The sequence below is a fragment of the Ptychodera flava genome, chromosome 18 (genome assembly GCF_041260155.1).
Source record: "Ptychodera flava strain L36383 chromosome 18, AS_Pfla_20210202, whole genome shotgun sequence".
Taxonomy (NCBI): domain Eukaryota; kingdom Metazoa; phylum Hemichordata; class Enteropneusta; family Ptychoderidae; genus Ptychodera; species Ptychodera flava.
Genome location: NC_091945.1, coordinates 33,399,175 through 33,426,460, shown reverse-complemented (window position 1 = coordinate 33,426,460; position 27,286 = coordinate 33,399,175). Strand labels below are relative to the sequence as shown.

The window sequence follows — 27,286 nt, the reverse complement described above, 5'->3', positions numbered from 1 at the left end:
TCATCAGTGTGACGGTAACGAATGGAACCGAAGATTATACTTTCGCATAATAGCTGAGAGTGAATATAATCTTACCAGTATTTCAGTTATACGTTCAATGAAGATGTCGAAACGAAGTAATTTTTTTGTAAAACAATCAAACTTCCTGGCTTAAGTACGATTCAATTTTAATGAGAAATATTACAGTGATTTTTTTTTATTATTCAAAACACCATTGGAAGCAAGAGCGCCAACTTACGTGTTGTTTGAAGTTGTGAGATTCCGAGAGGCAAAATTTGAATCTGAATCAGAAGCTGAACTCGCTGTTGTAAACACGACCAACAAAATGGCGACGTTTCGTCATGTCGTCATAAGGTGAAAAGCTTGAAGGATTATAAAGTTAATACCCTTCCGATGAACATATTTTATACCTATCCATCCATTTGTACAATTCTTCAAATACTCTCCTGGCGTCGTAAAAGAAAACCCGATGCAAATTTGAGTACAGTGTAAATGTTCACACTGTTTATAATCTCAAAGTGGGCTGCCGTCTGAAGTTATCAACAACGCTGTTACAGTTACACACAGTGTTGGACATGGCGACATCCAATGAAGTAATCAATCTTCGGTTTAACCAAGATCACAGTAAGTCTTTGCCTCTATTAAAGAGTTGTACATGAATAGAAAGAGATCATATCGTAAGTCTAACATTAACACTGTCTTTTACAATGATTGCTATTGTATCACCGAGCTATTTATCACGCAATTAAACGTCTGCGATTCCCAGGGATACAACTTGTGACCCAACAGTCGTCCGAACTGCCCTCAAAGGTCGTATGGAACCCATACGACCATACTGTATCCAAGGTAAGATGGTCATTGATGAAAGTTGATATATGAAACATGTATGTTATAATCTACATCGTATAATCAGTGTTTCATCTAGACAGGGGAATTGGGGGTTTGGGTGGGGAATCCCCTCTGTTGACATGTTGGCACCCCGCTAGTGATTTGTCAGGTGGGGGGGGGGGGGGCAGCCCCCTCCATGAATTGTTTGCCAGTCACATATTGGAGATACAAGTAGAACACATGAAAATCCGCCCCCCCCCCCCCGAAAAAATCACCTAAAGGGGGATATCCCCCTATTGATGCCATCCTGGATGAAGGACTGTATATTGCAGCTATGATGATGAGGAGCAGCTAGATATTGTGCACGACATACATCATTTGTAAACAAGAAAATCGCACACTCAGGTGCAGTTTCGATGACAGTTTCCTTTAAAAATTCAATATTTGAGATTTCAGACGTCTCTCCATCTGCATTATTCTTCAAAGTCACTCTCACCTTGACGACATATAAAACTTCAATGAGAAATTTTCTTGAAGTATAAGACCGCCACAGTGACAGTATCTGTCTGTACCACCATCTCTGAGCACCTGAAGATAGTACACAGGAGTAGAGAAGGGCCCTGCAGCTGTACTTCAACCATTGACACTCAACACAATGAACACCTGTGTCCCTGAACTGAAGTGAATTAACCTTCTATATTCATGTACTCGAGGCACTCAGGAAATGAAAGCTGGCAATATCGTGAAGGTTGATATCTTTGGTGTCAAGGAGTCTGAGCGATATCAAGGATATTAAATTGTATTAAAATTGTCGATTGTATTATCCTGAGACCAGAGAGAGAATATACAGCGTGTGTTTTAGTCACTGTTGTGGCATAGACACTGTAGGGGGGATCTAACTGTCTATGGTTCTATATTACGATATTTCATTTCTTTATACAATTTGAAAGTCTTTGGACTACTTATTTCATCCACATCATGTAGATTTGGTTATAGCCGGGACTTTGATGGGTATCTGTAATCATAACAGAAGAGCAGAACAATGACTATTATCATGAACTTTATATCGCTTAGCAACTAGCCTCTGCCTCAGTTGTTTAGTGTTCACTTCCAACACAAAAACACAACACAACACAACACAACACAACAACACAACACAACACAACACAACACAACACAACACAACACAAGAACACAACACAACACAACACAACACAACACAAAGGGAGTGATATACCTTAGACAATGGCTCTGTGTAGCAGCGCTGTGTGTTACTGGCAAAATGCATCCACACCAGTAGCACACAGTCCTGCCATGTAGGGCTACCTGGACAGCTAGACAGTAGCAGTAACGGGGTATCCTTTTTTGTCTTCAATGTGGTATTCAACGTGTCTTATAAGCCCAGCGGGCTGGATGTGGCAATAGAAAACATTTCATTGTAATTTATTTAAATGGTGAATAAGTCCACATAGGACACTTAAATAAATAAAATACAACAACAACAACAACAACAAGGGGAAGGCAGGGCAATAACATTGACCAACGCTGACCAATGTTATGATGGCCCTCAGGTTAGTACATGCTGTGCAGTGATGATGACGAGGTCATGGCAATGACCAACATGGTGAACCTTATTATTGCAGGTCACGGATGGTGACAGGTGTGACAATGACATTGTGCTGACCTTTGTCCCTAGGTTCATCTATCTACTGTACATTCTTCTGCTAGGAAGTGATAATGACTGTGACATTGAACTTGTTAAACCATAGACACCTGGGACGAGTGCTTAAATAAAACACAGCTGTGCAGTTTACACCAAGAATCTGCTTTGTTTTTTGTTTTGTTTTGTGTTGCTTAGTCCTTTTTTTATTCCAGTCCTTGTGTACTCTTTTAGTTTGCAAAATTATCATGCTAAACTCATGATAGAATTCAAATTTTCAAATCTCCAATTATATCAATATGCCAACAACCAATAATCTGCTCAGAGGTCAGCGATTAATTGGCCATCATCAACATTTCTTTAATTGATTAATGTTCGTAGAATCCACGTTTTTACAAATCAGATGGAATATTACGGTATTTCTGGTGAAATGCTAAAAATTTGCATCATTGAGCTGGTACCTACTGTTCATCATCCGCCGCCATGGTTAACAATGATGGCGACAGCATTCTGATAGCATATGACTACCAAATAGGCATGTTTTCAATCAGAAAAATAAAATCCTATTTCACATGAAACAAGTTCCCCCTGGGTATTCAGGGCAATATATGTATATTATTACATGCCTCGAGATGAATGCAAATCAGTGCATTGATTTCAATAGGAATATCCGGGATGTTAGCGGGCCGGTGACAATGTACTGACTGGTTTCCATGGTTACCCTGGGCCAGTGAAGCCTTTCGATGTTTTCGACGTCAAAGTAGACGCTCAACGCTAGATGTAAAATATCCATGCTCGCACTGCTATTTTGATTTTCGTTAAAATCTGTTTGATGCTGGTCGATAATGGTAAAATTGTTTGAAAATGCCTGCATGTAACTAAATGTCATATAAGATTAACTGTGAAGAGGCATGTAATAAAAATATTATTGCCTGAATACATGGGTTATGTGCCCTCGCAGCAGGAGACAATTTGCCCTCCTGGCGTTGGGCAAATTGTCCCCTGCTCTCAGGCACATAAACCCATGTATTCAGGCAATAATATATAACATAACAGGGCAATATATGTATAATATATAATATAGGGCAATATATGTTGTTCCAACAGAGTTGTCATGAAGCTGAATAATATTGTTTACTCAGCTGTATTCAGAGAGACTAAATGCAATGGAGTGACAATGTAGTACAATATTAGTATGTATGATTTCCAGATATGCGTCGTCATGGAATGTTTCCTTTGAGAGATCTGCAATACGGAAACTGCTTTAGGGGAGGCCAAAAAAAAAAATTGATTTGTTTCTGGTCAGCGCGCGCATCACTTCAAAGTGTGCGTGTCAACGCTTTTTTCCTGTTTTTCATTTGCCCCTCTGGAAAAAAGGGGAAAATGCATCAAATTCCAGCCAAAATTAAAAAAAATTGAAAAAAAAAATCGCGTCACCGCATCATTTTTTGCCACATGTCAATGACCAGAAACAAACCTTTTTTTTGGCCTCGGGCATTTTTTATATATTTTGCCAGCCCTAGTGCCCAGTATGTTAAAATCGATTTGGGAACCTTCTTGCTTCAGTGTAGATTGTCTTAAAATAGTAAGCAGTGATCTAAAGATTCATGGTTTCAGGGCAGGACTTTTCTATTTTTGATACTGAATATAAACCCTTTATTCAAATTCAGGTTGCTTCACCTGTGCCATGGAGAGTGGTGTGCGAATCTACAATGTTGAACCATTAGTGGAGAAGCTACATCTTGGTAAGATAATGTGATGTCTGCCTTTTAATGTGAAGTCATTTAATATGAGAAAAAAATGGATCGTTTAATTTACAGCATTCTCAACCAGCAAATATTTCAGAAGATATCAAAGTATGACTAGATTCCAGCCAAGATAAGGTAGTGTAGCTTTGTTTTCTACCAGGAATATTATATGGCCTTTTTAACAGCTGTTAAAAACTGATATGTTCATTTTTATACCACACGTTGATTCTGTGATTAGATTATCAGATTGAAATTTTGGCACCTGGGGGCTTTAACTGCTGTAACCATGGAGATTTGTTGCAACATTACTCATATCAAAATGCTAGTACAATCGATGTGCAAATGAAGATACCATTACACTGACTGGAACAAGTGATTAATGTAACACGGTAAATCCAAATTTGGAACAGTAATGGGCTTTTGAGTGCATGGTAAAGCAGTTTTTACTGTAAAGCTGATCATTGACAAAATCAAACATAACTCAAAAAATGTTAATAATGTTGTTCACAAAATACCGGGATTTATGTCCCCGTACATCATGCAGTGAAGGTATTGCTACATGTCTCACTTGCTCAGTGCATGAGGTAGTGATGGTTTTGAAAAAAAAATTTGTGAATCTTATCTTGTTTTCCCTGTGTTTACCTAAAACTGTTGGGAAGTCAAAGGTCAAATAGCGTCAGATAACACCCAAAGTTATTGGACACTGCATCAATGTTATTGGACTACGCGTCAATCGAAACTTATTGTACGATGAAACTCCATAAGTTACATGTGTAGGTGCATAATAATAAACATTATATTACCATGCCCTGTCCATTGCATTTTAATTGGTCGAGCTGAACCATGTGACCGACCACAAATACACAACAATAATTTGTTTATATGCCTGTGAATGTGAATAATATCGTAAACATCGTAACTTTTCAACTAAAACATAAATTGTAATTTGTACAACGATTATAGTCAATCATCAAATAAAATGGAACACTTGTGGGCCAAGTTTAGACACTTTTTTTGAAAAATCTCCAGATTTTTGCAAAATGTTTACAGTGTGCACACTACTCACTGACAAGTTCTGGGGCCCTGTTGTCATTCGCGTAGGAAATTTTCGGAAATTTTGACGATTTTTGGAGTTCGTTGATAATATAATGGAAATAACAGACTCTGCGCTGACCATTAACGTTTATTTGTGGGCGTGGGCAGAGGAAAGCCAAAATTAACGGGCTTGGCAAGCCTCGCCCGTTAATTTTTGGCTTTTCTCTCACCTTTACCCATAAATAAAGGTTAATGGTCGTTATTTTTTATTTCTATATTATTGACTAAATGTGATTACATTGAGAAGTGGCTGGTTAGTTGTACCATATAGCTCCTTGATGTAAACTCTATGTGAAGAAACTCCATGTTATTATGTGCCATGAGTTTGTTCAACATATTACACTGACTGATTTGAACACGTAGTTGTATATAAGTATCAATCATGCCAATGTGATACTTCACATAGAGATAGAGTGAGGAATGCTGACGTTAGACTGAAGAAATTAGTTGATCTACACAATGTTGTATTGCCAATCATTGTTATCACGCAGATAATTTACTAATTCTTTGTCACAAAAGTGACCTTAAACACGGATATTACTTCAGGGGTGACACTCACTCATGCTGTTTTCTGCTATTTTTTAAAAACAGATAAAGATGAAGTAGGCAGTGTTGGACAAGTTGAGATGTTGTACCGTACAAATCTTCTTGCCATAGTTGGAGGTGGTACCACTCCAAAATTTGCAGACAACACAGGTGAGTTTATCCCTGCTGAATCTGACTTTTACCCAATCTGACCTTAACCTCCATTCATATAAATCACTCTTACAAACCATTTTGTCATCATTAGTTTTAAACCCTATCAAACTAAACCAGGCCTATTTTTGACCATAAACTAGCCTGATCTTATCTAGTGTCAGGGCTCAAAATTAGCGGTAGTCCTGCGTCCACAGACTACCAACTTTCCCTGGGGCTACCAAATTCCATGAAATGGTAGCCCACACGGACTACCAAAGCCTGGGACATGAAATCGGGCGACAGTATTTTGATCGCTGTGAGATGACTGACGTTCATACAGTCAACCCATCAGGACACAGAAAGACCAGACTATGACTTTGTTTGCAAATTACAAGGCGACAGTGCAGTGAAATTTGCTGGGACAAACTTTCAATACAATATCTGAACTGATGTACTTGGATGAGAGGCACGGGAAATGATGGCCAATGAAAATTCATTTTCATAGTTATTTAATCACAATGTATCAATCACAATTAAACACAAAATTATTCAAACTACAAAGAAAGAGCTGTCGGGCCATCCACAAATTACGCTTTCCAAAGTGTACGAGATCATCCCATGATGGTTGTACTATGGTGAAGAAATATAGCCAAAATTGCCACGAAAGTACCAAGTTGTCATCCTGAAATTCATAGACAATCCATTTTTAGCCATTTTATGTTTACACGTGCTAAGTGAAAAGTCGTTCCTATGGCGAACATCAAAATTGGCATATAAGCTCTGCGTACGTGTGAATAGGTCGTCAAACTTTGAGGCGTCACCAATGTCCACTACACATGCTATACCGTTCTCCCAAGGCTATGTATTTATGCCAAATGACTAGAAAATTCACTTCTTGGATAGAATTATGAAAAATAAATCTTTCATTGTCTAGATATAAATAAAAATATCCTTTACAAAAAACTCTTCATTCATGCATGGGCTACCAGACCTTGTCACTGGACTACCAACTTCAGAAAATGGTAGCCCAATGGGACTACCAGGGAAAAAGTTAATTTCGAGCCCTGAGTGTATTGTGAAAAATGGTCAGTGCATTGCAAAATTAGTTGTGTATTACATATCTGCCTAATTGTATTCTTTAAGGTAGGGGACCAGGTAGCAGACTAATGCCTATGCCGTACGCAAGGAGGAAAAAGTTACTGCGAACACTGAAAAGTTTTGGTAACCTACCATTGGTTTGAATGTCAAAATGTAAAAAATATCCCTACAGTTGTCATTTTCTTGAACCTTTCACAAGTAATTTTTATTGGGAAGTCTCTTTGAAAAAGAGGAGTCATTTTGCTTTATTTGAAGATAAAATGACAACATTATTGCTCTCGGTACAAAGATCCTGCAAGGGAAAATTCTAACTGAGGAGGTGTTTAAGTTCTTTTGATCAGTGTTTCCGCTGCCCGCTCGCCAAATCGCAAATGCGAGAAAAAAGTAGCGTTTGGCGAGAAGATTTTGGCAAAAGTTAGCCAAACTTGCGAATCGAAAATTGCACTATGACGTCATCACTTTGTCTGTCCGCGCGCACATCGATGTCCTGCATTCAACTTGAGACGTTATGCTTTAATATCTCTCTACATCCCGACCTTATGCGTCAGGAGATTCTATTTGTAACACATACAGTATGAATAAATTGTAACGAAATAACTCACAAATTAATAGTACCGCATGTATATCATGACTAGTTGACTAAAATGTTGCGAAGTTTTGGGTTTGACTACGCGCAATGTGTGATAACTCCGTGCAGTGACAGCCATGTCATCGTCAACACTGAAGGATCGTAGTGACTGTGAACTACCTCCATGGTGAAACTAAGCAAAAACGGCAAACTTTCCTTTTTGACTTTGGCTGCTCCACCAATATGGGGGGAACCACCCCTACAACACACATTCTACGCGCAAGTAAAGCTATGAAATGGAAAGAAAGATTATGATCAATGTACGAAAGTCGACCGTGAATTTGGAAAGGAAGGTAGCGGCATGCATACGCATGGCATTTTTTAGAACGTAGAGCGAGTAAGGCACACCTGAATAGCGAAACTGTTCGTGGTGTATTGCTGCCAACAAGAAAATACCTTTACTGGCGTTAGAAACTTGTGTGAATTGGCTTCCTTAAATATAAGTTCGCGACAATTTTCAGTGTATCACGGACCGTGGTGTATTGTGACGTGACATCGGACTTCAGAGAAGGCGCTCGCTCGTCGACGCGTCCACTGAGCCACTGAGTCGCCTAGTTCCGCATTCACATCGTGCAAATACGCTAAGTCTTGTCGCGATATTTTAGCATTTAACTTGATCGTCAGTGAAACAAAAAGATGTTTCTCCATATCAAAATGGTATATATTGATATTTTACGGTTCTATTTACATAATAGACGTGAACATTTGGATTTATGATCCGTGATTTCCGCGATCCATGGCAAGCTTGCTGTGAATACACACTGACGTCTTTGATGATGACCCTGACCCGAGCGCCATTGATACGCTGTGCGCTGTCCGAGCGCCGAGCTTCGCTTGCTAAACTTCAGGCGTAAAGCAAATGTATTGGAAGTCTAAAAAATGCACATATTACTCAAGTCTGAGAGTATTTTACTTTCGAACTGCTACGAGAATGGATATCTGATTCGTTTGAAAAAACTAGTATGCTGAACCAGGTTTCGTGCCGTTGTCTGTAGCGATATGTACAGTATCGCACGATAGCGATTTCAGGTTTGTTACTGAATATAGTTGCATACGCCTAACTTTGGACAAGTGTCGCTCGCGTGGTGTCGCTTGAAATTCGGACAAATTTTATGTTGTATGCGTGGATGATGTTGGCACCTTGTAATCTGAACCATAAATTGGTGTTACTTTTAGTATCCATAGTAGCACTAACAGGGTTTATTCGTCATTCTTACGGAAAATGCAGACAAATATTTATTTTTGCATATTAATGAGAAAGAAATGACGTCATTTGTGATCAGTGGTATCGGCTTAACCGCTTGGCTAATTGAATATCTCGTTTGGCGAATAATTTTTTAGGGCTTCTAGCCAAATTTGCTACAAGATTTTGGAACCCAGGGAAACACTGTTGATAAATACATTATTGTTATTTCATTGCGTGGTCAGCAACACACGCACGTTTTTCTTCACATGATGTAAAAGTCATTTGTAAAGGAGTGTTTTAAAACTCTTTGCCACAGGAAATAGCAAAGCTCCAGTCTAAATCAGCTCCCTACATGTTTAAGGGCTGAAATCATCATACAGTGTGAATTGCTCAAAATCAAATGGTATAATATTTCTATGCTATGAGCATGTATCTCAAAAAGTCAGGCGGGGACACTTTTCTCATCATATTTCTTGTCTACTCACACTGTACCCAACAATGCAATTATAAAAAAATATGACAATACTTTTGCTGTTGTGTGGTCACCACTTTCAACTAGGAACATACGAATGGACTCAGTACTCCCATACTTTACAAAAGTTTGGCTAGCTGTTGCTAGCCCGTTCATAACAACTTTCTTCTCACCCATAGCTATGAATGAATTTGATTTGCAAAACCCACACCCTTTGTCCCGCAATAGTAACAGGTTGGAAAGATCATCACTAGTTTGACATTTAATGAAAACAAATGTTTATCCCTGTAGCAAGTGTGGCTTTTGATTGACCATTGTTGATAACCTTCTTCTTGTCCCACATCTATGAACAAAATTCAAAGACATGATAATTAACCCTTTGAATGCAAAAGGCGATTTATGGTGCCGTTCTAGAAAATTACGCCAACAATTTCTTTCAGATCTAGAAAACTTTTTTCCGATTTTTTTCAAAAATTTTGGTCAAAAACTGTAGTCCATGAAAATTTACGTCCATATGGTCCAAAACAATAAAAAAAACTCACAGTTAAATCCCCCAAAATTGGTAAAAAGTTGCCCCCGATAATTTTAATGGAAAAATTACAATGCTCAATGGGTTAACCACTTTTCACCATAAACACCAACAAAATGGGTAGAACAACAAAGATTTGATATTCAGTGAGAATAGATAGTCATCTGAGAACAAGAAGCATACACTATCATAGAGTGCAGATTGTGAAGTGATGCAGCCTTATAGTTTTCACCATTTCACAGAAATCCACTTCTGCGAAAGTCATGGGTTTCTTGCTATGTCATAAAATGTATCTGGAAAACACCTGCATATCAATTCTCATTTCTCATTATGTGATTGAGAAGCGTTGTAGAACCACTACACCTGAAATGCTGCATTGACGATGGAAAACATAAATGTATAAATGATAAAAATTTTTAACATCCTCAAGTTGTGACATTCAATTCTTAAATTGTATTTCAGTGAATAGTGATTTTATTTTATTCTTTCATAACGTCCATAGTTTTGACTGTTTTAGAATTCAACATCTCACATGTATTTGTATGAAAGGAATAAAAACTGCAATTATATTGTTCCAGTGACGTACATGTACAGAACCCAAAACCAAAATAACGAGGCATTTACACGGTAAACAGGGCTTACACTGACATTTGACTACTGCCTACTCATCAAATTACAGCAGAGAGAATAATGCAGATTGCGACCATTGAGATGAACCGTACAAATTTGGAAGACGAATGCCGAAAGAAAATAACTTTTGTCCTTTGGACTGACGTACTCACTATGACACGTTGCACGAAACAGCAACGTCAGCCTTTATTTTTGGTTCTCCAAGTTTGCTCAAAAAAGATTTGAAAAAAATAACCATGCCACGCACGACGGAAAATGTTAACATGTGTGACATTACATTTCCTGGTACTTGTATGCAAGGTATAATTCCGAACTCTGAGGTTATTCACTGCCATATTGCTGGCTGTCAGAACTACCACTGCGTGCAAACGTTCCTGTTTTGTTACTTTCACACTAATAGTCGGCTGTTTTATATAAAAATAAAATACAAAACCATTCCACTACATTGATTTTCTAAGAGACCAAGGATGAGAAACAATTGTTCTTAGCATAAATGTTGATGATATGAAATCTCTATTCTGTGTCACAGTGCTGATATGGGATGATCTGAAGAAGAAATTTATTCTAGAATTTACTTTTCCATGGCCAGTACTAGGAGTTCGACTACACATGCAACGGTAGGTTCTTTGTCCGTCAATTCGCCTGTAGATATTTTCACGGCAGCTCTACTCAGTTTATGAATAATTCCCATTTCAAAATTCTACCCCCATTGCTGGCATATCAGCTTTGTTGTGCCTAATATGCTGTTTGGCAATGTGGAAGAGGATTTTTTTCCTTTTCATCTGAGAATTGCAGGTTATCTAAACAAAATTTGTTGTGATATTAAAAAATCAGGGGCCCTCAATTAATGAACAACCACTAATGATTTTACAACTTAAATGATTTTGCCCATAAAACTGGCACCATGATATTGTATATTTTAATTTTCCTGAAAAATCCATTAAACAGACTGTTGGATACCAACTAACCAGCAGCAGTGTTTCTTCCTGTATGATGCATGCCAGCCCAAGGTTGTCAGTTTCGCCTGTTTTTTTTTCATCAAAAATAACATTATACTACAATTTACGTCACAGTCAGATCCTGATAAGAATGGATACTACCGTGATATTCCGTTTTCTGAGCATTCATTTTCAAAAAATATCAATGGTTCATTAGTTGACCATTGTGAAGCAAGGACTGAGGATGGTCATATCACACAGAGAGTGAGCCATTCTCACTGTAAATGGTTCCCTTTCAGGCAGAAATGGTTTGCTCAGTCGACAAAAAAAAGGGAGCGTGTAAAAAACATTTCCTCTATTCAAATACCTGAGACATGGTACCCTCTATGGTGTTACCATGGCAACAGGACACAGCGTGTAATCTCATGGCTGTTCATTTCTGTTTGATTGCAGAATAGTTGTCATATTACTGACAAGAATTTATGTGTACAGTTTCCCTGAGAACCCTACCAAGTTGTTTGGATTTGACACCAGGGAAAATCCTTCAGGTAAAACAAAAATCAAAAAGTATTGAGTAGTGCCGTATCGCGTGCAGATCACTGTCACAAATATGAGAGCTGTGTTTTTTTTAATTCTTGTGTCATTTTTTGATGCTTCACCATAAAAGCATTGATGGGTATTATTTAACATTAAATGTGCAATTTGAGTATCACAGGGGATTTTGTTATTTGATAATAACAGCCTTCTGTGGTCCCTGTATGTCATGGTATTTAATATGACAAGTGAAAGGTAGTCTGGGGTTTAGTAAATGGTGTCATTTCTCTCTGGATAACTATCAGTTATATTACTAAAAGTGGGAAACAGTTCAGAATGATGTGCAGAAAGGTCAGCTACGATGAATAATTTAATCAACAGTAATAACAGAGTCCCAGCATGAGCTCAGCTGCCGCTAAAATGAAATCCAACACCTGTTTCCCTCAAAAAAGACGACCTGAAAATCAGAATGGTAGAGACTACCACGTTTCAAACGTTACAAGAGATCTGGAAGAGAAAGTCTCCACCCTATTTTTGAATAAAAAATAGCATGGATTTTGATCGGAAATTTGTTGCTAAATATAGAATTGTGAGCATGGTGCCAGGGCTGACAGAAGTTCAAACAAATTTTGTGTATACCGGTATTTCTCCTGTATATGTTGCTTCATGTTATCAACTGAGCCCTTGTCATATAAGCATGATGTATATCATCACAACTGTACCATTTACACAACACCACTTTCGTCAGTCTTGCATATATAAGCTCAGAAAATATCCGAAAATGTACGATAAATATTTGTTTTTCCTTTCACAAACTTTATTTTTCTCACAAAGGTACACGTCTGAAAATGAAAACAAAATTATAAAAAAATTCACATGACTCTGAGCAAATATTATTTTTCTGAGCTTGAGCTCTTAGTCAGATAAATATGAATTTTGTTTACCCAGTATATTTTGGAAATGCATCATTTGGGGTCCACCCTATTGATAATTGTTGTTTTATTTTATGCTTGTTATCGGTTTCTCAAATACTTAGGGTAGCCACCCATCACAGGGTAGCATTTATTTCCACCTCTGCAGAATATCTACACGTAAACTTCTATAATGTTATACTGGTAGTCTGGTATCACTTGAAGAAAATATCTTGGTATTTTTAAGAATTCTGATCAACAATCAAAATAGTATTAATACTTAGAAACATTTCAATTTCGTTTTTACATGATGAAGCCTTCATTGTTATACACATACATGTATGTGCATTGAGTCGGTTGGTAATGGATGATGAAATTGACTTCAGTTGACCTTGTATAGATACATACTGTATATTTCACTGCTACGCAACATTCAGAACATTGCAGCCCAAGTAACTTCAGTGTTCGAAATAATCGGTGGCAATGGTGGCATTTGCCACCAAAAACTGTCAATCTGCCACCAAAATTTTTTTTCTGGTGGTATTTTTCTGCCACTAAATTTTGGGTCATCATGTCATCGATCCTACGGCTTGAATGAAGGAACACTGAAGGAACACGCGTTGTCGGACGGCGGAAAAAACTCATTAGCAAAAAAAAAACCAAACTAATTGCGACATTTTGGCATGAATGGAAACATAGCGTGAATCCAAACTTGTGATTGGCTAATCTCCATATCGATGACAGCAGCTTTTGTACACTTGACATGTTGTTGTTCTCTGTGACAGCCGCATAATGCAGTCATAGGGCACAAGATAAAAGCATGTTGTTACATTTTGAAAACAAAGCCAAACTGCAGCATGCGTGATTTAAATAATAATAAATACTTGCAATTCATTAGCCAGTACAGGCTCAAAAATTCCTATCGCCCGACGCCCGTTGCTAGTGAATTTTGCGGTCGGGCAATTAAATCAATATGCTTCCCGTCCGACGGGCAAGTCCACCAGCGGTTGAATTAACTAAGTTCTGGACAATTCAAGCTTGAAAACGTATTTCATTAGGTCTGTACACGTCTACAATCATTGTAAGTCCTTCAACTCTCGTTCTTGCTGTTGTAAAACACAAAAGTTGTAAAAATAGAGTTTTGCGACATGTTCTCTCCGAGGATACGGAGTGAACTCACTGTTTTGTATGTGTGCCGTAAAGTGGTATGCTCTTGACAGTGGTTGCCATTCTCTTTGTGCAAGCGTATGAGTTGAATGACAGTCGATCGGCTTCACGCGATAGTGTAATTGCACCATGTGCTTTGTAAATGGATGTAAACTTATTCAAAGCCATAGATCTCGGCAATGCTTACTGTTCAACGTAAATCAACACCCGGATGAAAAAGTACAAGTTTACATCGTAGTCGAAACAGGCTCAGTCGACCAAGGAGGCCACATATTGCAGCTACGTAGTGCGTGAGATGCAGACAGTTTCAAATTACATGACCTTGGTTTTTAGGGATCGGCTCTCACTTACAGAAAACAAATCTGCACTGAAGAGTAACGAAAACGAAACTTGAATCTGCTCTCTTGACGAATACATTTATCAATAAACTTTGAAAGACTGCTGTGCTCAGTGAGTAAACATGTAAAAGGTAAAAGAGTTGCAGATGTACATGTGCGTATGCATTGGCAGATAAACACTAGCAGAGCAGTTGTTTGTGATCTCAGCTTGATAATAAAGAGCAGCAGCCAGCCATGCACATTGTAAATCACACAATCTTATTACTCTTATGCAAAGATTTTAATTTGGACTAGGTTGTGGAAAAATTCCAAATTCAAAGATGTTTTCTAAATGGCCAAAATCTTATACAGAAAAGACTAAAGTATTCTCACATTTCTTCTGGGACATTTCAGATTTGGTAATAGTCCTTCATTTTAACAAGATGTAGTTCTTGTTTGAATCTGTTTTTTCCCTTTTTGAATTCACTTCATATGGCCAAACTCTTGCTCTCTGTTACAAATTACTGGTACAGTTATTAGAAATTTAGGGCAAGTACTTTTTCCTCTCAGGCAAGTAAAAATGAAATTCACGTGTCCCACGGTTAGTAAGTTTGAAAATTTTTTTCAAGGCATGCAGTATGGGTTGACTTTTTGTGACGTGTACTCACCATATTTTCAAGAATTTATAAATTAGAATGAGTATGTGGCAATGACAAAATGTTGTATTATACCGATCACATAATGTGTTAAACTGCCACCAGATTTTTCATAATTGCCACCAGATTTCATATCCGGTGGCAAACTTTTGCCACAAGAAATAAAAAAGTATTTCTATCCCTGAACTTGTTGCACTTAACCAAGCACACAATGGAATGACTTCTTTTTGCAAAAATACTCAAAATAATGATCAAAATTTATCAAAATGATGTGTCCTTAGAGAGACCTCCCTTTTAAAACTATTGAACAGAAAATTACCTTACAGGATTACCATGGAACTAAAAACTGTCCCAAAGGGATTGCCTGAGAATTTCTGTCAGGCAAATGGGATGCACATGGGACTGTCTTCAAACACACTGGTACCAGTGAAATCCTACAAATGTCCAACTGCAAGAAGTTTCTATAGAATTTCTGAAGGATTTTGCTCCTGTAGTGTTCCTGTGGGATCGTTTTGTAAAGATGGAATAAAATATTATCATATTTTAGGTCTTTGTGAAGTCAGCTGGAGCTGTGATAGTCCAGTATTGGTCTTTCCTGGTAGAGTATGCGGCAGTTTACAATTGGTTGATTTGAGCGTCACCACTGAAGATTCCTCAGCCTCTCCTGTCACCATCAATGCACATCAGAATGAAATTGCATGCATGGCAGTCAACCAACAGGGTACTCTGGTCGCCACAGCGTCTAAGAAGGTATGTTGACCTATCCACCCCCAATTCTATGTAGACAGATCCACATCCATCATTGACAACAATGGGTTTGGGTCAAACCATCGCAGTGATAAGTTAAACTTTCTTGTCAAAAATTGACCTAATGATCCTTGCATTTCTCGTCTTTGTGTTGAGGTGCAGTAAAATAAGTCATACCAGACGATTTTCATGACATGGTTAAAATTGCCAGCAGTGACATTTCACATAATCCCCTTTTGATTCTCGTTTGATAAGTAACAATATGTGAATCAAAATTGACATTTTGTGGGAGTATTCCATCCTCCTTACCATTTTGAAAAGGTTGAACTATAAAAATTCTTCAATGGGGTGATAAAAAACTCTACAGATGGATGATTTTCAACAATAGAGTGCAAGCATGATGACAAACTACACATCCTTTGACCTATATAGTGAGACAGATGAATTAATTGACACATTAATTTTGCAACCAAAAACACACATTCGATGACATATATAACCATAGCGTACCATATCCTCTCATATGAATAGATTCAAATGATATCCAAACATTTAATTTTATACAAATGCCTATAACAATATACTCCTAAACAAAGATGAGTACATTCACCCACACACAGCAATGACCCAGTCACGCACAACATCCCACAACTTCACTATTCTCCATATACATATTTCCATTTCATCCTACAGGTACCTACTGAAGGGAAGCCTTCAGAATATGTTAAGTATACGTTCCTACAATGCTACATACAGAAGAAATTTAAAATTTTGTCACAACATATTCCTCATTTAAGCAATCCATCGATGTACAAAACACACAGTTCAGTTAACAAAAGTTTCATCAACTGTTAAGGTAGAATGCACCTCGGGGACAGACATTCCGACTCAAAAACTTTTATAGTTTGTTTCTGATCTACAACTTGTTAATAGTGTTCATTTGAAAGCTCTTGGTGTAAGACAACTTTTCACCGTCTTAGTTTTTTCCAAAATTAAAAATTTTATTTTTCTCCACAGAGTTAACACAGGGATTGCGGCCATTTTGAATTTCAAATTTCAGTAAATCTCGGGTAAATTTGTTTCCCTGGTACCAAAATTTGCACAGTGACCCCAGATTTTTAGTCTTGATTGTGAAAGAGAATGGTTGACATATTCCTTGAAGAAAGTGTTAGCGGAAGTTTAAGTCTTTCACTTTCAAGGTGCATACTACCTCAATATTTTGGTACCCAAATATCAATTCGACATACATGTACAGCCCCGCTGGAAATGCTAAGGATCATAGTTGTCTGTTCTTACCACTTTCAGGGTACATTAATTCGTGTGTTTGAAATATCTTTGAAGAATCAGACATCTAAGCCGGTAGTTGAACTGCGTCGTGGGGCAGACCCAGCCACCTTATACTGGTAAGGTAGCTTTGCATTTATTTTACGATTGAATTTCCTCAAGTTGCAGGATGTCATGGTCTGTTCACACAGCCATGATTTCTGAGAAGAAACTGATTGTTGTCAGTTCATGTAAAAATAAAAAATTTCCTCAAGTTTTTGTGGAATTTTCAAGTCCAAACAATAAGGCTATTTAAAGAAATATTCTTTGTTTGCCATCCTTGGATTTTTGGAAAACCTACCAGCCAGCCATGGAAAAAAACAAACAGAAACAAAAAACACAAGTGTATTAACATAAGCTCATGCTTTTCTTGGTTTCCTTTGGAAGAATAATATTTTTCATTTGTAATAGTATTTACATCGTATTTGTTTCTCTTAATTTTCTCGGAAAACCTACCAGCATGTGGACAGCAAATAAAGAATTTTATTTTAAAGCGTCTAATGTAAAATTATGGCAAGACCCTGTTCTAATGAGCTGTAGGTTTTCATTCTCTGCTCGTGTCAGCACAATTTACCATGTAGTCCGATATTTAGAAATTGCAATTTTTTTTATTGTGTCTGTGAAAACGTAGCCATTTCTGACCAGAATAACGATGGTTATTTGCTCCAAAATGCATATTTCAAGAGACAGTTAAAATTGTCGAGTTCATAAAAAATTACAGAAAATATGACTTCTTCCGTATCAGTTTTGAAATCATTAGAGATAAGTTGGATAATGTTCACCATCATTGCATGTTGACCCTGAGACTCTCTCAAAGTTTCTAATTGGCTATTCAATGTAGCTTTTTTCCTTCTGGCCATACACGCAAAGAGGATCTAAGTTCAGTTAGCTGGCATAGCCAGCAGCAACTAAGTTTTACAAGGCAATGCACTGTTTGCTGTATGGCTGTTAGTCAAGTACACCATCAAGGGCACATTAGTGTGAGCAGAGAAGGTACAGCGGAAATGAATAAGAAGATGAACTGAAAGATTGGGCACCTGACCTTTGTTATGAAAACATGAAGATTTTCTTGATGGGGCCTTCCATAGATTTGTGAAGTAGCTTGACCTCCTTGGGGTTACATTGATTTGTGAAGTTGTCCGGTATTGGCCTGTGTTTCTTCAACCTTGCCAATATGACTGCAGTAATAAGTGAATCTAGTTGAGTCATTGCTAACTTACACTGTAACATCCAAAATCTGAATCAATAACACGCATACTGTAGATCATACAAACCACCTCGGCTGACTTTTGTCACATTTTCTTGACAGCATCAATTTCAGTGCAGACTCATCATTCCTAGCTGCCTCCAGTGATAAAGGCACTGTCCATGTCTTTGCTCTGAGGGACACAACTCTGAACAGAAGATCAAAGTAAGTTGAATTAAGTAACAGTGTTTGACCCCATGTACTTATTAAAGCGTGTTGCAGACATATATAGGGATTATTTTCAGTGTTATAATTGTATGATGAGTGTTTACTTCTGCCATTAATGACGCATTTTTAGTATCAGAGTGCTACTGATGTTTTCCATATAGTATCGTTAACAGCATACCCTCACAAACGTTAGGGGGAGTTGCATGGACATGTATTTTGACAGACTTTCCCGAAGACACCAGTACTACTACTAAGCAGGGAGGGAAAGCAAAGACATATGGAGACTTCACTGTTACAGTAACAGTAACTGGAAATTCATCAAAAAACTGGTCATGTGACAACTAAGTAGAAAGATGTGAAGGGGTCATACTCTGATTACCGGTACCTTCAAAGTAAACTTGGTTTGAAGGCTTTCCAACAAAACCAACTAAGTATCGAAGGTTTATATGAATCAGAGAATGTCCCAGTGACGATGATGAGAATTATATGCATAATAAATTACGCATTGAAAGATGTGAAGGGGTCAAACTGTTGATTACCTTCAAAGTAAACTTGGTTTGAAGGCTTTCCAACAAAACTAAATACCGATACAGTTTCAATCTAAGGGCAGCAGACTACAAAAACATTACAATAGCTTGGTCTATATCGTTATGAAAAGATATGGTATTTCTGTTTGTGCAGTATCTTCCTTTAGCTTAACTGAAATGCTCATTGTTAAAAGTGAGAGTGTGAAAACGTTAATGTTCATGGTACAGGGGATCATGGCTGTGTCCACAGATTTTGAATTCAAACCTCCTATCAGTAATCTGACAGACTAAACGATGACACTCTGAAACAGTAAATTTAGCATGATTCAATATTACTTTCAAGTCTCTTCATTTGATTGAAGAGTCATGTTAATGCCAAAGTTTTTAGAGCTTTGATTTGGAGAATGATTACCCCTCTCAATTTCTTCCTTTCACTGATGTCTTATATCCTGACAGTCTATTCTTAAATGGGATGTATGGTTTCCAGATCATTTGTTCAGTGTTAGCAAATCATAACGATCACGGCATACAATACTGAATAATTGCTCCTTGAGCAACATTTTTGAAGAAAACACTGTCACTAAAAGAGACCCAGAAATTGATTTGAGCAAACAATTTCCACTTTGTGGTAGTGAATAATTTTGCTCATAAAAATATGCCCAACAAAGATTTAAGATTAATAGTCGTAGCATATTAAATGTGAGATTTTTGGGTCAGCAATCAGGTTTGTGCATTTAATTTTACAAAGAACTTAACTCATGGTACCGTATCTGCTGAAACCGACAGAAAGAAGAGACTGTAATAAAGTCCAGACTATTAGAATTTTAATTAATTTACATCTTTCAAACAACTGCATCTTTAAATTATGCTATGTTAGGGTAGTACACACCCAAGAAAATACAAGACTTAACCATTTCCTCAAACTTTCCTCAAGGAAACTTCCAACCTTTCTCATTCAAAATCAAAAATCAAAATCAGGGGTCACAATTCTGTACCAGAGAAGCAAATTAACTTAAAATTTTCCAATATTCAACATTGAAGATTGCTGCCATCCCTGTGTTAACTGTATTGAAAAAAATTGAAGTTTTGATTTTCACGAAATGAGACCATGAAAACTCAAAAGTATTGTAAAAAATTGATGGTCTGATTATCTGTTCTTGAGATGCATTTCTACGCGAAGGGATCCAAGGTTGTGTGAAGTTTTTGAGAAAAGCTGTACAGCAAGTAACCTCCTCACCATGTGTTTTTAATGACCAAAGAAAAGACTTTTGCTAAAACGTTGTTGAGAATAGAACATACTAAAATTGTCAAGAATATTCTTAAGCTCAACAGTATCACTACTATCCTCTTGTTAATTTGGTCTTATCTATTTCATCGCAAATAGTATAATGCACCATAACATCATAATGATTATTATGATGTTGGTGTGTAAACTTTCAGCGTGCTTCAATAAGCTTCGATAAGTGTATTTTGTCCCTTCCCTGTTGTTTTCAGTTGGCAAAGTTGTACGTTTCTAGTGACACTACAACAACCAAGTTTGATGAAATATGCAAATATGAGTGGTAAAAGGGTAAACTAAAGTAGGTCAAATATTGCATATGTTATGTAAATAGCCATGAGCAGGTCAATGTACAATTAATTTAAGTAGCTATCAAGATACATTCAGGGTGTACATTCAGGGTGTGTCAAGGCAGGTGATATCCAGAGAAGCAGAGATGTCATTGAATCTTGAGTATGCCTCTTGAAACCATCCACTTCATTTAATTTCATGGCTTCCACTTCACTGAAAACATGCTTCTCATGTATCATTTTGAATACTATAGTTAAATCATTTATTTTATCATATTTGTATCATTTACATGATTTCATTTCATGCTACTCTCACCAGGTATTTCTAGTTATGGTCCCAATATGAATGTCTTGGATGTATTATCATTCTGTACTTGCAATATTGATAGGAACTGCCATGTATTATTCTGTCAATAACCATGCAATCACAGAGCCCTGTATTTTGCAGTCAACACTGCTTCCAATGTGTTTATGTTTAAAGATTCACAGAGGCATGCTCAGATTTCATGTCACCAATATTCCCTTAAAAGAAATAGTTGTCACCATAAAGGATGCTGGTACAACTATAGATGTAGATGGATCAGTAGCCCCTACTGACACCATAGTGTCAACAGCCATGTATAACACATGGCAATTGACGCAATGGTGTGAAAAGACACTCCAAGTTAGACTGCCTGTTATGTCTAAAATTGTTCAAGTGAAGCTACTTGTAGTCGTTATGGAAACAGTGTCCCTGAAAGCAATTTGCAGTGCTTTGCAGCATGCAACAAAAATATTCATTTAAGTTGTGATATGGAGCCTTCGCTGTACTTTACTCGCTTAGAATAAATACAAATTCATGTTGTGTTCTTATTTTCCATCCTTATTCTTTTTTTCAATTTGTTTTAGGTTTTCCAAGATGGGTAAAGTTGGTTTGCTTGGACCGTATGTTGAATCACAGTGGGGACTGGCTTCGTTCACAGTGCCTGCAGAGTGTGCTTGCATCTGTGCATTTGGTACGGCTTCATCAGTGACCGCCATCTGTGTTGATGGCACCTTCCACAAATATGTATTCACACCCGAGGGTAACTGTAACCGAGAATCCTACGATGTGTATTTGGATATGTGTGATGATGATGAATGTGGCCATTGATTTGATGAACACTGTGATACATTTATGTATCAAACATCCATTCAATATGAACTATGACCTTTGCCATTGAAAGACACACAGTCACCAGAACTGTTGACATCTCACAGTAATGTTGTTCTGGCTACAACTTTAATTCCTCAACGTTTAATACCAATGTTTCACACCCACCATTCGTCTTTTCAAATCAGTATCTATCCTCATTTGTAAATATCTGTCACCAGCCAAGTTTCCGTTGCCCTTCCATTCAAGAGTGAATATCAATGTATTTCACAAAAAATACCATAATGACATAATGATTTTCTACTATCAACTGTCCAGTGGTCTGTTCCTCTTTGTGTGCCATATTGTACATTCACAGTCACACCATACAAAGAACTGCAGCCCTAGTTTCCTGTACCCATATCATATGTAGGTCCAACCTCACAGTTATCACCATTCATTGCAAGTGAGTTTGGGACTTGCATTTTTAGATGCAATGTTTACAGGTAGATTTTTAGCTCCTCTCAACAAAGCGGAATTATCAAATATGTGATTGTCTAGCATTGTCTGTTGTCCAGCATCGGTGTCCATCAACCGTTTGCATTCAAAGCTTCTTCTCTAGGGCTAGTTTTGTCAGTTTTGATCAAAATATTGCTTTCACTAAACCACTAATCGTACAGCTTTGTAACTCAATATGCATAAATTTTAATGTTCATTCTTTTAACGGTCTTTCTCTAAAGCTGTGTGTCAAGTAGTAATCAAATACGGTTTCTAAGGTCTAAGGAATGACCTCATTTAGTTTTATGTAAATGATGATGAAATTTGCATATGCAAAATTTTTGGAACAGTTGTCTTATATTTGGTCAAAGGTCGTTTTTTTGCATGTCTTATGCTTTGAAATACAGTATTTGATTTCTATGGGATGCCCTTATTAAGTTATGAATAAATTAGCATAAACTTTACATAAATTGTTGAAAATTTTCAATGGTTTTTACTCAATTTACTTAGAGAAATACTTCTCTAAAATTATTTGTCCAATACAGATCAAATTTGGTATACAAGTTTACTGGAAAGACTTCGTTTAGTTTTTTTTTCAAGTGATGATGATACTTGCATATCCAAATATTTTCTCAATTTTGGTTTAAACATTATTTAATCTGACAGAACTAGTCATGCAATTTTTAAGTTCGATATTAGCTTTGTTAGTATGGATCCTCAAACTTTGTGATGTTTAAATTAACACAAATTTGCATATGTTCTGAGTAAAAAAGGTCAAAGCTGTACCGGCCATCAGGTCGTTGTTCCAGTTACTTTCAATGATGTCAAATTCTTAGAACCCCATCAGCTTGAGACTAATTGACATTTTGCTGTAGCACTCTCATTTGGTCTGAGTCAATGAAGTGTTTGTGTATCTTGACATTAAGGGTAATCGATTTGCTGGGTTTACTCTCATCAATCTTGTGCATTTTCCTCTGACTTGAAAGATTTGATCTGACAGAAAAATTAAAACAAAAACCCAACATGTCACCTAATTTTCTGCGCATAAGCTCATAAAATTCACATATTTTGTCATTTCAAAATGGAGGAAGTCTTTTATCTCTCATATGCAGTAGCCTAACGAACATGATTATTCTAAATGCATTTCTCAAAATTGCATACTTTTTGCATACACATACACCATTCTGAAATGACTGGAAGTTTTAGGCATTTTTTGTGGAAATTTTCCTATGAAAATTTGCATTATGTCCTGTGTGTTTTTTATTCAAATATTAATGTACATCTCTTTTTTGTCACTACTCTGTCAGGGTTTGCAAATATCCACTCCAATGATTTTCTAATTTTCAGACGTATTAAGGATTAAAAATCAAACTCATAAATACGTAAAATACAGGATCACTGATCTATTTACAAAATGGCATCCATCATCAGTTTCTCCAAATTTACAAAAGAGAAGATATACTATTCAGAAAAAATGCAGTTCTCATTGTATGGTTTTATGGGTATCTTTTCAGTAGTTCTTAATTACACCAATGTTCACACAATGACAGCATCCAGAATGTTAGATTACAAGCTGCATTGCAATGAATGGCCAAGTAGCCAGCAATATTTGGATGTTCCAACACGCATGTATCAACCATCCAGTGCGGCTTTCTACAAAATGAATGTATGTGATACAAGCCTTGCTGTATGGTCATGGCCGCCAGTTTTGTTGAAAACTGACAACTGAGAATTTCCTCAGTAATTCTGTCATCTCAGCATCTCGGTATATATTATACCATCACCAGCTGCTTCACCTAAATACATGTATATTTGAACTTGCATGTACAATATGACATCACATAGATCGCATCAGCTGTAAAGCCTTCTCATAAATGGTAACCGACATTCTAATGCTCACTACAGATGTCTATACTTTGTATTTCTCACGAGAGCTATGGTGACGAGTTTTGTGAAGACAGACTTCCATCAAATCTTTAGTTTCATTTATACAACACATGTAAAGTTGAGCATGTGTTTTATTACGGTACGTGTTTGAATGATGTAGCAAGTCACATGGATAACATCAGTTTGTGTTTGTAGATATTGGAATTTAATTGTTATCTTTTCCATGACATTCTTTGTCAACATGAAACTGAGCAGTAATTTTACTCACTACTGAACTATGAATGCCTGATTGTGTTGTTATTATTTCTCTCATAACCTAGATACTCTTGCAACATTAGCATTTTGTTATTTGTAAAAATAAAGTGGTACGTTTCAAACCACTTGTCAACTGTTAGAAAGAGAACAAAGGTCAGAAATTTTGCCTTTGTTGTGTTTGACACGATGAATACTTTGGTCGCTTTGTGCAGGTCATGTATAATTTTGTCACATTGTGCTTATGTCGGTTTCCATATGTCAGAAAGTGTAAATAATAAGATTGCATAATCTGTACAGGAACAGCAGATGTAACTTTTATGAGTGGGATGTTGCAAGAGAAGGTATAGTCCAACTACTAAAAGTGAAACATATCCATATGCAATACAGTGTTGGGAAGATATGTAGGCGATGTGACCAGTTTCCAATCTGCTGTTTTTATAGTTTGAAGATTGGATTCCAGTTGAACCACCCACATGTTTTCCCCAAAGTCTTAAACAGTAATATAAGTCTTGTGTTCTCTATGGCGTGATCAGCTCTTTCCCCCAAGTATATCAATACGTCTATGTAGCTGTGGTGCGTAGGTGGTTTTACTATCGTTTGCCTACCTAGAAAACTGCTTTAGAATTACTCCAATTTTTCCCTGTGCCCTGTGCATGGCCTCAGTGTGCTAAAAACTCCTCTGAAATAACTGCTGAACTCAATAACACATTGACTCAGTGACATGAACAAATTGCTGTACAGATGCATGTTGAAGCAAACAGACATAAAATGCTGTTTTCTCCTACATAAATTGCATTCCACATTCCAGCACCAGGTCATTACCAAGTTCAGAAAGCAGAACAAGCAGCACATACTGCTGAATGTGAGACAAGTTCATGAGAGGACTTGATCAAAATGTAGAGCCATGTTCCTTAATTGCACACCAAGTATCATCATGCATTCATTTAAACTCAAGACACGTAAAAATATTACTAAAAAGGCCTTTGCATGTAGTGAATGTTCAAATTATAACATTAGATTTACATGTTTGTGCTGTGAAAACAAACCAGCATTTTACACCATGTGGTGTCTGCATGCCCAATATAATTGAATCTAGCCTACGGATCTTAAATATTATCCAGCTCAGTCAAGAAAATCCAAAAAGTAAGCAAGTTGTTCAGCCATGATCATTTTGACTGGTCAAGTTCAATGTTAGCAGGGAAGGTCATGGGATTGTACAGCACGTCACTTTTTAAGAGGTTAAGGGTTTTGAAGAAATACAACTCAAGAATGTGTAAGATGAAATCTCACACTGTTCTCTGTTCATTTATTTAGATGTTATATTTGCAATGTTTTAACATGTCAAAAGACATCAATCCAGCCTTGTATCCATATTGATACTGTCCAGATGTTTCTTTGCTTTTCATTTCAGCTGATAGGATATCAGCATACTTGATGCAATACAGGGAGTGTCAGGATCGGTTTTCCCGGATAAGTAGACAGAGGTGCATGGCTACATGTCAAGGACTGATGCATCCAAGGATTAGTAGATCTTCACACAGAATCTGCAGTCAATCAACTCCAAACCATATTTTGCCATGTCAACAGTTTTTTGGCATCCAAACAAGTTACTGATCATACACTTCTTTTAAAGTGTGAATGTAAAGAGATGTAAATAAATATGCATTTAATGTTAGCATCGCCACAGTGCAATTTCTGTTTTTAACTCCCATATATCATGGGTATACATGGCGTTATGGGCGGTATTAGTATAGGCTAGAAATAATGTTTATAGACTGAATGTATGTATAGAAATAGTGTCTGTTGACTGAATGTATGTATGTATGTGTGTATGTATGTATGTATGTATGTATGTGTGCATTTATGTTTATGTTAATGTGTATGTATGTATATATGCATGGCCATCCACATCAAAAACCACACCACATATCATCTCAGTACTTGCTGTGCAGGCATATCGTAGGGTGGCTATGTGAATTTTTCAAATGAACATGTTTGTGCTGAAAATATGCAAATGGGGTGAAAAAAAGGCAAAATCAGTCACAACTGAAACTTGGAACCACTTGTCAGATTTGATAATATTTTGTTCATACATACCTTACACAAATTCCTTTGAAAATTCAACTTTTTATAGGGATATGTACCATTGTTTATTTTACAAAATATTTTGGCGAAAAAAACACCATAATTGCTTGTGTATGAGCCTTGTAATTTGGTACAGATGTTACTCGCCTGGTCTTAATTCATTCAAATTGTAATGACATCTATAATACAGCGTTGTTATGGCTATTTTTGTGATTTTTTTCAAAACGTATTTTTCAGAACTATTCATCCAACAGCTTTCAAATGTGATGTACTGGTTCCTAGAATGAACAGGTTGTGATGTGAGCAAATTTCAGTGCAATCAGCATTGTAATATTTTTAAGGCTAATTTTATTTTGGTGAAAAAATAATATTTTTTCTTCAAAACTCATCTGACAGTATATTCCTAAAGATGAGCTATCTGACACATGCAAATTGTGGTTTAATCTGCAGTGGAGTATGTTAGTGATGTTTGGTTATAAAAAAATCATATTTGTCAAGACTACTTTATATAATATATATATATATATATATATATATATATATATATATATATATATATATATATATATATATATGTATATATGTATATATATATATAAAATTATACACTTATATATAGATGTATAAATATATATGTATCCATTTATATATGCAGATATGTCTGTTTGTCTGTGTATTACGTATATGTACATTATATCTATATACGTACATATATACATGTATATAATTCAATTTATTATACAAATTTATTAATATATATATATGTATATATATATATATATACATATATATATA

At 36.6% G+C, this 27,286-nt stretch overlaps 1 protein-coding gene across 4 annotated transcripts in view; it reads left to right on the top strand.

Moving 5' to 3' along the window:
- The first annotated feature begins 284 nt into the window (after window positions 1-284).
- LOC139117439 (WD repeat domain phosphoinositide-interacting protein 4-like) overlaps window positions 285-27,286 on the top strand; it is a 277,044-nt gene continuing 250,042 nt past the window's right edge. The window contains exons 1-9 of one of the 4 annotated variants that reach the window (XR_011548535.1): window positions 285-624; window positions 4,159-4,233; window positions 5,923-6,027; window positions 11,082-11,169; window positions 11,944-12,038; window positions 15,623-15,825; window positions 17,128-17,225; window positions 18,455-18,556; window positions 21,544-23,532. Coding sequence is in view for 3 of the 4 variants with exons in the window: in XM_070680555.1 (XP_070536656.1) it covers window positions 576-624; window positions 4,159-4,233; window positions 5,923-6,027; window positions 11,082-11,169; window positions 11,944-12,038; window positions 15,623-15,825; window positions 17,128-17,225; window positions 18,455-18,556; window positions 21,544-21,787 (1,059 nt within the window). In the remaining variant the exon portion in view is untranslated. Of the gene's footprint in view, window positions 625-4,158; window positions 4,234-5,922; window positions 6,028-11,081; window positions 11,170-11,943; window positions 12,039-15,622; window positions 15,826-17,127; window positions 17,226-18,454; window positions 18,557-21,543; window positions 26,082-27,286 lie in introns of those variants that run through there. The other 3 variants (XM_070680555.1, XM_070680556.1, XM_070680557.1) reach the window with 3 other exon arrangements.